The sequence below is a fragment of the Molossus molossus genome, unplaced genomic scaffold (assembly GCF_014108415.1).
Source record: "Molossus molossus isolate mMolMol1 unplaced genomic scaffold, mMolMol1.p scaffold_m16_p_10, whole genome shotgun sequence".
NCBI lineage: Eukaryota > Metazoa > Chordata > Mammalia > Chiroptera > Molossidae > Molossus > Molossus molossus.
Window position 1 is genome coordinate 65,821,513 of NW_023425345.1, and position 12,891 is coordinate 65,834,403.

Consider the following 12,891-nt stretch of genomic DNA (forward strand, 5'->3'; position numbering starts at 1 on the left):
GTTGGTTTAGCATCTGCTCTTTCATGGTGTCAAGAAAGCACGGCTCTGGCTGTCTTCTGATTCTTCAGAACCGAGAAAGGCGTGTAGATGGAGCGATGGGCGTCTCTTTGCAGGCCGGGGTGTCCGTCCCAAACACGTGTATTACTCTCTGGAAAACACAGCCGCAAACAAGGGATTGCTGACGCAACCTCCAGGATCGCACATTGAGCATGCTGCTAGGATTGAAATAGGAATTTTATTATACGACGCCTCTGAGAGCCTGGCACAGACACAGTTCAGATCTCCAGGTGACGAAGCCAGCAGCTTTGAGTCCTGCTGCCCACACTCCCTTTGTGCCTCTCCTGCTGCAGCAGGTGGAAAACCCTCCGGCGGACAGCGGGGCTGGTTTAGGAGGACACCCTGCGGTGACGGCGCCCTGGCTTTCAGCACTCGGAGCTCCGAAGTGCCGTGCGAGGAACGACTCTTTCTCCTTTGATTTCCCTTGGAATGAATGTTTACATATTGTACAGCGAGCTTAAAATTGTACTAGACATCTTGGTTAAAATCGGAAGAGGGCTCTCTTCTTTCAGTGGGCTATCATCTCAATTTTATTTCCATTTTACCTGATAGATAATTAGCAATGGTATACAGCTGCTGGTTTGTTTTGGTTTTGTTTTTTTTATCCTCACTCGAGGACATTTTTCCATTTTTTGTTCAGATAGAGTGGAAGGGAGAGAGAGAGAGAGAGAAACATCGATGTGAAAGGTACTCATCGAGTGGCTGCCACCCGCACAGCCCAACCAGGGCTGGGGACAAACTGCAACCAAGGTACGTGCCCTTAGCAGGAACCAAACCTGGGTCTCTCAGGACCACAGGTCGACGCTCTAACCGCTGAGCCAAACTGGCCAGGGCCAGCTGCTGGTTTTGAGATAGTGGCTTAAGAAAATTAGTTGATGCTTTTTCTCCTGCAATGAGAATTTTAGAGGATGGCAATTCACATGTGACAATGCCACAGCCTCCCCTGAGATCCAGGAACTTTTATCTTTCCCACTCGGACATCTTTAACATGTGGCCTGGGGGCCCCAAAACAGCTGCCAGAGTTACAGCCATCTCATCCGAGTCCCAGGGAGGAACGAGGGAAGGGATAGGGTCACATCCCATGTAAGTCATCCCTATATTTAAATGTGTTTTCTCCAGAAGCCCCATCCAAAAACTTCCACTCACGCTTCATCGACTAGAACTTAGTCACATGGAATATATATAGTTGAATCTATTGCCATCTCTCCACAAACTCACTGTTCAGGAAGAAGGAACGAAGGGATGTTGGTTTGGCAATGAGCAGTCTTTGCCACACTGTCAATGTATATAAACAGAAATAAAGAGCACATTTCCCTCTCTGCATGCTGCATTGTTTTCCATGGTAAATACTTATTTACTCAGCATATTTATAATAATAATAAAAAAAAACACTTTTTTTTTCTGTTGATAGCAAAATTACTCCTTATCACAATAAAACTTAGGCCCAGAACGATTCTTAATGACTTCTCTGGTTCATCAAACATTGTATTTTTTTCCTATGTCATTTTCCTGTTACTTTCATGTTCTCAATTGATGGTGGGCCATTTGCATATGAAACTTTGGGGACGAGCTAAGAAGAACGTTTAGTTATCCTGATTGCATTTCCCAATCTTTTGAATTAAATCAACATTTTTATCAACAAAAAATCCAGTGCGTCTACGTTTAACAAGCTTCAAGTTAGCTCCTCGATACAGTTCATGCACGAACAGGAGCGGGGCCTGCATCCGCTGTTGGCCTAGCGTGTACCTCTTGATGTCCTCTAATGTGAAGAATTCTCTCAAGAATCCTTGTAACTGTGGTAAAATATACATAACAATATTTGCCATTTTAACCATTTTTAAATGTACAGTTCAGTGGCATTTAGTACGTTTACATTGTTGTGAAACTCCCCTTTGCATTTTTTCTTAATTATGACCTAATTTTTTTGACTGCCACAGTATCTGGCACAAAGTAATGTTCCGTGAATGTTTGTTCATGCATATGAATTTTTAGACAACAAGGAGTCATGTTCCCAAAATCTTTATATGGAATTCCAATGTTTAAATAAGGCAGATATTTTGTAAGTGGCCACACACAAGTCGAATTGGAGAGTGTACTGTCAACAGGGAACTTTCTCATCCCAAACCGTGCACAGGTGATTCTGTGCAGTTACAGAATCTCCCCCCACCATCTCTAAAACTAACTTGAAGACATGTAGAACTCCAAGTGGCTGAGATCATTTTTATAATATGGATCATTTAAAGTCTCTCTTAGTCCAAGGTGTTACAATACTAGCGTAATGAGAATCCAAAAATGTTTCTCGTTTTTCATCTTTTTTAAAATGACAATCATAACAATGGCCTTCGCTCTGTTTATATTTTATTTCATTTCATTTTGCTTTGATCTATAGAACCTATTCTTTTCTTCTTTGGCTGGCAACCCAATGAATGGTCTCTTCTGTGTGGATGACCCTCCTGGCATCTTCCAGTGAAGGTCTGGACCAGGTTGTTAAGGACAAGCGCATTTTAAGTCAATAATCTGTGTCTTATTTAGGCAGCCTATTTTTGGGAAAAGGATGATAATTCACATATATATTTTGTATATTAAAGCTGTTTTTGGACATATGATTAATTATAACTGTTGTAAAATCAGGGGAATACTGTTGATCTTTAAGTTAGAAACAGACGTTGTAAATATGATCCTAAGCAATACATAATGCATTTCCCAATCACTGTTCCTGCTTCTGGAATGTTTCAGTAAAATGATATGCTGATAAAGTTCAAATATTAAGACTTTAGAGTTACAGCTATTTATGAAACAATTTTAAAACCACTACTAGGCATTAGTGATAGATGCTATTTTATAATAGAAATTCAGAGTGATGAAATTGTATGTGATATTGGGAAATGTTTGTAATTTTAAGTGTTATTGTAAAACCATTAGTATGGTATTTATGTATTAAAATATACAAAATAGGGGGTCTGCAGAGGGGCAGTGGGCCAGGGCGGAGGCGCCGGGCGGCCATGTGTCGCGCAGCTGCTAGGGCGGCGGGGCTGGTGCGCCCGCGGCCGGGCGCCCGCCGACCCGGGCTCCCGGGCTCCCGGGGCCGGGGGCAGGGAGCGCGGGGCCCTGACCTGACCGCCCGCAGGATCATGGCCCACACGGAGCGCACCTTCATCGCCATCAAGGCGGACGGCGTGCAGCGCGGCCTGGTGGGAGACATCATCAAGCGCTTGGAGCAGAAGGGGTTCCGCCTCGTGGCCATGAAGTTCCTTCGGGCCTCTGAGCAGCTCCTGAAGGAGCACTACATCGACCTGAAAGACCGTCCATTCTACCCTGGGCTGGTGAAGTACATGAACTCGGGGCCTGTGGTAGCCATGGTCTGGGAGGGGCTGAATGTGGTGAAGACAGGGAGACTGATGCTTGGGGAGACCAATCCAGCGGAGTCTAAGCCAGGCACCATTCGTGGAGACTTCTGCGTTCAAGTTGGCAGGAACATCATTCACGGCAGTGATTCAGTACAAAGTGCTGAGAAAGAAATCAGCCTATGGTTTAAGCCTGAAGAATTGGTTGACTACAAGTCTTGTGCTTTTGACTGGATCTACGAATAGAGGTGGGAAAAGCATCAGTCCCCTTTGGCTCCACTTGGATGTGTCCCTGGACACAGCTCTTCATTCCACTAACTTGGAAGCAAAAGGATCGACTTTTCTTTTCTAAAGCATATTTAGCAATAAAACCTTTTGAAACTGGGTGCCGCCTGCTGTGCTTACTTGGGACCAAGCTGGAAGAAGTGACTTGGTTCCCTGGCTAGAGTAGCATTATCCAGAACTAATTAATCCTGCTTATCACGGAGGAATGATCTGATCCTTCTCAATACCTCGTGTACTTCAAGACTCCAGGTGGGAAAGGAGTGAGGCTGAAGGGGGCCGCGTGTGGCACCAGTAGTATATCTAAGGAAACCAACAGGGAAACATACACGTCCCAACCTCTTTAGCTGGTGTAAAAAAGGGTATTTCTGTACAGTTTATTGGAACTTGATTGAGTGAAACATACTGTCATCCAGATGGACATTTTTGTTGACTGCGGACTGGGCACGTTATGAAGAAATGGAAGCCTGAAGGCATCTGTAAAATGAGGATCGCTGCAGTGCAGTATTAAATAGGATATGTGTACAAAGGAGTTAACCTAATACTGGCCCATTGCTGGTACACCAATATTCTGTGCAACCCGACTGCGTTCTCTCTTTGGGGTAAAATATTTATACCTGTTTCCTGGGCCAGAGCAGTGAGTGGTTACAAAATTCATCTTCTCTGCTTTTAAGGTTAATTTTGCTGGATTGGCATAGTTGTAAAATGATGCCAAATGGCACTGATCACCCTGAGTCTGGCTTAAAAGTCAGTATAGAAATACGTGGGTCTATGAATACCTGTTTTCTGTTAGGGAGCTGGTGACAGCTAAATGCCACTTCCATATGAAAGACTTAAGCTTTTCTTTACTTGGTTTTTATTTCTTTTTTGTTTTTACTTCAGTGTTACACTTTTGATGCATACTACTACACATGACAATGACAAATACAGCTCGGTATAAAAAAAAAATTAAAAAAATAAAATAAAATATACAAAATATATATAATGTATATCCTAAAATAGATATGAAAGTGAATTAAAAATAGAACTACTGATAAGTGTAATAATTTCATATTTCAGTCAATCATTCTACAAGTTTTGAGTGGCCATTAAATATGAGTCATTCTACTGGTCATTGGTTTTGTGATGGATTAGAGATGGGATTTTCTGAATATTCATTTAACTAGAAGATGATGATAAAACAAAGAGGAGTATAAAAATAGGGTAAATATGTAATTATCTAGTTCTATTTTCCTTAAGAATATACTATAATAAAACACTAGCTAAGCTTGAGTCTTATTGTCAGAGAACTAAGTTTGTATGGAGTAACATGTGACCATAAGCTAATCACTTACCCATTTTGAATTTCTATTCTATGAATTGGAAGATTTCTTCTAGGTTTGTTTTTGAAACAGGAATGAGATCAAATAAGCAACGTCAGGTGTAGAGCATGGTGCCTGGCCTATAGCAAGTGTCCCCAATGCTCACTCTTTCTCTTTATATTACATTATAGTTAAGCCATATACTACTTATTGGGGGAAACTTGCCTATAGTATACAGGGTGGGGCAAAAGTAAGTTTACAGTTGTTCATATGAAAAATAATACAATGATTAATAAATAATAATAAAAAGTAAACTGTTTTGTGTACTCACAACTGTAAACCTACTTTTTCCTCACCCTATACCTAAATAATTACGCACATTCAAAATAAATATTCTATATGCAGAAACATATTAATGCCAATGTGGTAAATCTGAATGTTAACCAAAAACCTCAGGGATACACTTAAATATCAGAAGGTAAATGATAATATGTGCTTCTTTTGCATCAGATTTAGGCCATTTATGTTAGTGATCAAGATTAATGTTTTGTCTGAACAAAGCTTTTTTTTTTTTCAGCTTACGTAATTGACATATAAAATTGTAAAATATTTAAAGTGTATATCGAGGTGATTTTATATACATATGCATTGTGAAAGGATTTTTCCTGTTTACTTAATTAACAAGTCCATTACCTCATATGTTTGTTTATTTTACTTTTTTTTAGGGAAAACATTTAAGTTCTCTCTTAGCAAATTTCAATTATACTATACAGTATATAGTCACCATGTTTTACATTTCATTCCCATGTAGAAAGCTCTTTCTTAATCCAGTTAATCCTCTGACCCTGTTTTGATCTAACTGATAAGATGTTTTGGATAATGTTAAAGATACCGGGTTTTATATTTTAATTCACACTAAGGAATAGAAGGAAGGAAGGGAAGAAGGGAGGAAGGAAAATTTATGGATGTCATCTTTTTTATATATGTTTTTATGTTTATGTTTTATGTGTGCTGGGATTCTGTGAGTTAATGCTGTTAGTGTTTTGCTTAGATTTCTAAATGAAACACTATTGTTTTATTTCTGCACATTTCTTGACTTGGTTTGCCATAGTGATTTAGGGTGGGCTGTAGAAGGACTACTTGTTTCTTGCCTATATGTTTCATTCTTGACATAAAAATTGTGGCATAGGCTATTCATTCCCTAGATCCATCCTATAGTTCTTCAATAATAGAAACCCATTTTTTCAAAGCCTGGATGCATTTCTTTAAAGTTACCTATGAATCTAAGCTCCGGCTAATATGACATAAGCTAAAAATATAACATGGAACATCTGTGAATTGCCCTACAGAGAAGGGGCATGATCTTTCTTTTGTCCTCTATTCTGCTCCCTGAATATGGATGTGGTGGCTGGAGATCAGGAAACCATCACAGAGCATAGGGGGAGCTGTGTGCTGAGAATTGCAGAGCAACAACATAGAAAGATCCTGGGCCTGTGTGGCCTTGCAGTGAGCTATTGTAGCCCTGTATGGAAGGCCTCTGAACTTTTTTTTTTTAATGACAGAAGAAATCCTGTGTTTAAGCCACTGTTTATTTAGGTTATCTGTCATTCATAGCCAAACTAATCCTAAACATTTAAAGTAACATAAGGTAATTTTCATAGGTTGTAGAATATGAACTATTTTAAAATCTGAATCGTCTTTCATTTCATTTTTGTGACATGTCAGCCCTGAGGTGGGTCTTTTGTCTCAGCAGTGTGTCTGCTGTGCTTTTTCTCTTTCAAGTGCCCAGTCTCTTCTGTGAAGTCATAGCATCTATAAGTATTAATCAACCTTTCTGCATTTGAGGACTTAACCCTGGTCAAGCTTTAGCATTACCAAGGACACACTGTTTACAAAAATTGTGATTTTTCTTGTCCATGTTCTTAGGCAAGCTAAAACCCTTTTCTTTCCACAGAATTCCTCCAGGCTTCTCTGTGTCCGTCAGCAGCTCCTCAGAATGTATATGCATATTTCTATGCCCGTATTATCTATTTCCACATCTACATTTTATCTTCTAGAATCTAGATCCTCATGAAACAACATCCTTAACTTCCATGCAATTCCTTTTTCTACCTTCTTTATGAGGTTAAACCTTTATGAGGTTTAAAGAACGGAGAATGTGTAGAATTCGTTTTGGAAGCAGGTGAAAGAAAAAAATTCTGTTTCTGTTTTCCTCATTTGTATCAATTAGGTTTTTTTCCATTAACACAGTCTACTAGACAACCCCAAATTTCAGTGCTTACAACCACCTCCATTTATATTTCTCTCTGTTGGGTCCTTGGAGTGGCCAGGAAGCTTTGCTTCTGATGCAGACTGGGTTTGGATCTGCTCTACTTGTCTCTCGTTTTGCAGCTGGCAGCTACCCGATTCATAATCTACTGGCAGATGGAGGGAGATCGAGAGGACCGAGTCTCTTAAGGCCTCACCTGGGAACGATCATTCTTTCACTTCTGCCACATCCACTGGCCAAAGTCAATGAGGCGGGGAGATCTATTCCATCTCCTCTGTGACGGGCGCAGATCTATAATCCTATTACAGAGACGGAAAAGTGTGAAGCCATACTTCATTGTACCGTACCCTTCTGAGTGACTGTATGCTTCCTTTTGATATTCATCATACACACTTGGGTAGGCACGCACTAACACCCTCACAGATTCATCTAATTCTAACTTTAAGATATAGATGGAGCAAGGTCCCAAAAGAGTTTATGTGCTTTAGGAGGTTTGAGCTGAATATTAAAGAATTCTTATGTTATCTCTCTTTAGAAAGAGAGATTTTAGATTTTACAGTGTTACAATGTAAATGAGTTGGTCAGTTAACTGAACTGTGTACAGTGTGTGTTTAAAGAAATCTGAAGGCCAAAGCTCTTGGCTGTTGTCTTGAAGGGTCAGTGTTACACTGGGTCTCTTGAGGAAATTCACTTTTGATTCTGATGACTGGTGTTGTTTTCTTTTAGAATCCAGCTGATTTTACTCAATGGACAAAATAAATAGAGTGGCTAACTTGACTGCCCGAAATTCTTTCAGCTCAGTGACGCTTTGAGAACGGTGCTAAAAATATCCTGCTCAACAGAGTGTAGTTTCTGCATATGATTGCAATATACTTTGGGGCCCTTGTGGACATAAAATATTATAGCTCCATAACAGACTGCTTCACTGGTTATTAGAGGTCAAGGCAATTATAAATAGGTGCTTAAGTTTTTAAAAATGTATTGTTCATGCCCTCAGACCATGGTTTGAAAAACAGAAACACTAAACGTGGTGGTATGTCGGGCACTACCGTTTTAGACTGTGAAGCCGAGCGGTATGCACTAGTATAGCTCATTATAGTCAGTCGGTTTCTAACAGCTTTGGCATCATTCCCTAAGGAGAGATATTTACTTCTTATGGCTTATTTCACCCACACGCTTTCTGGCTCCCCTGCAGTTGGGTGGGGCCTGTTACTATATCTAGACATTGAGCTGCCAATAGATATGATGCTGCTGCTGGACCAACGCATTGCAGAGCCCGCTTGCCATCGGCGCTCTTCTCCTGCTGTGTCGACCTGGGAGCCAGGTAGAAGTGGTGCAGATGGTGCTACCCAAGATGAGGCAGCTGGGGTCGTGGAGTTACACACAGCACAGCCACCCTGGGTTGTCGCTCAGCCTGCCCCGGAATTGGCAAAACAAGAAATAAAGGTGTTTTTTTGGGGGGGAGGGGGTTATATCCTACATTCTTTTAGATATGTAGGGCAGTCATTTCCATTTTGCATATATAGAAATAACTAAACTTCAGAAAGTCAAGATATTTTGCCAAACCAAAGAGTGATAATCTCACCATAGCTGACAATGCTGTGGCTTAAAGTTATTCTGACGACTGGCATGCATACCAGCATGGTCTTGATTCAAGCTGTGGAAATGTACTGGACCAGCTGCCCTAGAAAATTATAAAACAGTGTGGGAAATTTAACTCATGCAGCATAAATGAAATATTAATTTATTTTTCTCATGAAAAATATTGAGCATTTTTCTGTATATTTCGGGTCACTGGGAGCTTCTCCATCATCATCTACACACACACACACACACACACACACACACACGTCTCTGTTTACCAATGGTAGTGATTCAGAGTGGCTGGGAGGCTCAGAAATGGTGTGGGGCAGGAATGAGGAGATCTGATCCTGTTTGTAACAATGCCATTTATTCACTGTGTGACCTTAGGAAATCACTTAATTTCTCTGAGCCTGTTTTCTTCTTAAAGGAAGGGGTTTTATTAGATGACTCCCCCATCCCCCAAACTATGCGTCTCAACTGGTAGTAAGTTATAAATCTACAAAAAGTCTCTACCAGCATTTTTTAAGACTTCATTATTTGTTTTTAAATATGTTTTTATTGCCCGGCTAGTGTGGCTCTTGGATTGAACATCGTCCCATGGACGGAGAATTCCTGGTTTGATACCCAATCAAGGTGTCTCTCTCACATTGATGTTTCTATCTCTCTTCCTTGCTCTCTCTCTAAAAAAATCAATAAAAACATAAATAAAATAAAATATGTTTTTATTGATTTTTTTAGAGAGAGAGAAAGGCAAGAGAGACATTGACTGGCTGCCTCCTGCACGCCCCCTACTGGGGATTGAGCCTGCAACCTGGGCATGTGCCCTGACCAGGAATCGAACCGGGACCTCTCAGTCCATGGAAAGATGCTTCATCCACTGAGCCACACCTGCCAGGCAAGACTTTATTTTTTGGAGCAGTTTTAGGTTCACAGCAAAATGAAGAGGAAAGTGTCGAAATTGATCATGTCCTCCCTGCACTCACACATACATAACCACTCCGTGGTCAACCCCCCCACCAGTCCTACATTTGTTACCATCGATGAACCTGCATTAGCGCATCCTAATCTTCCAAGGCCCATCGTTTACATTAGGGCCCACTTTCGCTGTACACCTATGGGTTTGGACAGATGTATAATGCTCATCATTATGATATCATACACAGTATTTTCACTACCCTAAAAGTCCTCTGTGCTCCACCTTTCACCCCTCCTCCCAACCCCCAGCAACCACTGATCTTTTTACCGTCTCCGTAGTTTCACCTTTTCCGGGATCCAGATGGTTGGAACCAGACAGTGTGGAGCCCTTTCAGGTTGGCTTCTCTCACTCAGTCGCTTGCATTTCAGGTTCGTCCATGTCTCTTCATGGCTGGATAGCTTACTGCTGATTAATATTTTACTGTCCGAATGTACCACCATTTATTTATCCACTCACCTGCTGAAGGGCATCTTAGTTGCTTCCATGTTTTGGCCATTATGAATAAAGCTGCTATAAACATCTGAGTGTAGCTTTTTGCATGGACGTAAGTTTTAACTCCTGTGGGTAAATCCCGGGGATGCTGGATCCAGCTGGAGTTGGATCCTAGGCTACGTGTATGTTTCGTTTTGTAAGAAACCGCCAAGCTGTCTTCCCACGTGGCGGTGCTGGTCCGCATTCTGCCAGCAGTGAAGAGGGTTCCTGTTGCTCCCCACCCTCGCCAGCGTCTGGGGTTGTCGGCGGCACTTCCTAAATAAAAGTAGCATAGAAAGCATTAGAGTGCTTCTTACACAGTGAGGGTGTTACCTGAAACTTCTGTTTCTGGTGTGTGTGTAACAAGCATGAACGCATGTACGGAGTTGCCATGTGAAATGTGTTTTTGGTAGAGGTGTAGTCGAAGTTTGACTAGATGGTCTGTTACAGCGTTTCCAGCTCTGATATTCTGTGAATCTGAATTTTACACACATGATTTAATGATTTTAAAAGATCTTATACTAAGTGAAAAACATCTCATTTTGTAAAAGCAATACATATATATTTTGTGTGTGTGTGTTTATAGTCCAAAATGTGTATATTTAAATGTAAATACACACATACAAAAAACTATAATGGTAATGCCAAGATTCGCTCTGAATGAGATTTAAAATGTGTTTTGTTAGTTTGCCTTTACATTATGTAATGTCCAAGTATTCTGTTTTTTAAATGTACTTTAAAAAGAGTCTCTTGTTCTAAAAGAAATCTCTAATTGGTGAGCTTGTCATGTAGGTGACAAAGTGGAGAGAAACCAGGCGGTACGGGGCAGAGTCTCCTGCAGTCCAGGGCTTGGTCACACCCACCGTCAGGCCACCACGTCCCACACAGGGTCAGCCCTGACGTGGGCCCTGTTGTCACGATGTCCCTTCTACTTCTACAGGCAAAGGTTCTCTGAACTCCCCAGATTTTTTCTTGGAGCAGCAAATGGCGATGTGGGAGACCCCGGGTGGCACTAGCTTTATTTATGTCCCATTACCAGTGGACACTGATACATGAAATAACTGCTGAAGGAAGGGCTCTGGAGTACAGAGCACCAGACGGACATCCGTCTGAGCCCGTGACGCTACCTGTGGCTAAGCGTTGTGTCTGGAGTTAATTTTGAACAGCGGATGTCCGAAGCCCCCTGACTCAAGTCAGAGGTCAGTGTTCAAGGCACAACAGCTGAAGGCTGGCTGACTTCTCACGGAAATGTTCTGTGCCTAAATGACACGTGTGACGTTGGACAATTAAAACGTAAGGAGCTGTGCTAACCCCTCCGCCTCAGTCCCGGAAAACACGCAGCACACTGCTCAGTGCAGCCCAGCACCTCTGTGCCCCTCTGCCCAGGCTGGAGAGGGGCCCGCGAGAGGTCAGCGCCTGTGGGTATCATGGCACCCCATCTCATGAAAGTGTCGCAGAAGCAGTTTGCTAAAAAAATGCTGATATGTGTGAAGAGGGGACTGCCTGTCCCCTGTTCAGATGTGTCAGGAACTTCTCACTGTGGGAGAACCAAGACAAGCCTTCCAAAAAAGCTCTTTCCAGTTTACCAGAGCTGCATACAACCATCGTCTCTTACTACTCTCAAGGGTGGAACCCGAATCACCTAAAAGTAAGCATGGACTCATGCGGCTCCCAGTCTCTGATCTGGAACTGAGGAATGGTAAGGTGTTACGGGATTGAGGGCTCTGCTTTCTTCCCCTGCCATTTCTACAAGGCACCATTTCTGAGCTTTATTTTCTTTCTATTTCTTAGTCCATCTGTCCCCTACCACTTCATTGCTTAATCTGTAACCCATTGGCATAATGAAAGAAGTGTTCATTTCATTGAACCACTGTGTTTTATTCATCAGATGTGTTTGCAAAATGAGCCCAAAATGGGTAGCTGTGCTTGAGTCCTTTGTGTTGAAGCTATCTCAGAGCATTCCTGGTTCTGTGTTTCCCCTTCCTTCTCTGGGTCCGAAGCGTCTTGGATGGCTTTGCACATAGACGTCTGGCTACGGTGAAGCCAAGTGTGTGTGCGGAACTCCGTTTGCATTCTGAAGCCAAAAAGAAAATGAGAAACTCTTATTTGATGGACGGTTTCCATGTGTAGAAATTCACCTGATTGCATTCTTTCATTTGCTCATTTGTTTTCCAAGAGATATGTATTGAACGCTTCCCAAGACCCAGCTCTGAGGCTGTGGCCCTGGTGGTTCACTGTAGGGTTAGTGAAGACCTGGGGAAGAATGGATCCTACAAATCAAGGGTTTTCTGTTTTGCTTTCCTTTATTGATTTGATCAGCGTGCTTCTTCAATACAATGAATTATCGAAAATAGCTTTGGCAAAACAAAAATTATAGGAGACAGACAAACTTATACTACTATACTTATTGTCAAGTGACATACTCGGGTTAGAATTCTACTTCTTCCCCTTTAGCTGTTTGACCTTGGTTATACCCTTTACTTTCTCACCTGCAAAAAGTGAGATTTTGATCCTACGTTAGTATATATCATCATTAAAGAACGTTAAAGCTGACACGGTTAATCACTTCCACTATTACCTTTATTTTGAATTTTCTAGGCACTGCAA

General features: G+C 41.6%; 1 protein-coding gene across 1 annotated transcript; it reads left to right on the forward strand.

Moving 5' to 3' along the window:
* Positions 1–3,188: 3,188 nt before the first annotated feature.
* LOC118623628 (nucleoside diphosphate kinase B-like) lies at positions 3,189–3,734 on the forward strand. Its single transcript, XM_036251413.1, has one exon. It carries the CDS (start codon positions 3,189–3,191, stop codon positions 3,645–3,647), a length of 459 nt encoding a protein of 152 aa, XP_036107306.1. The 3' UTR covers positions 3,648–3,734.
* The last annotated feature ends 9,157 nt before the right edge of the window (positions 3,735–12,891 follow it).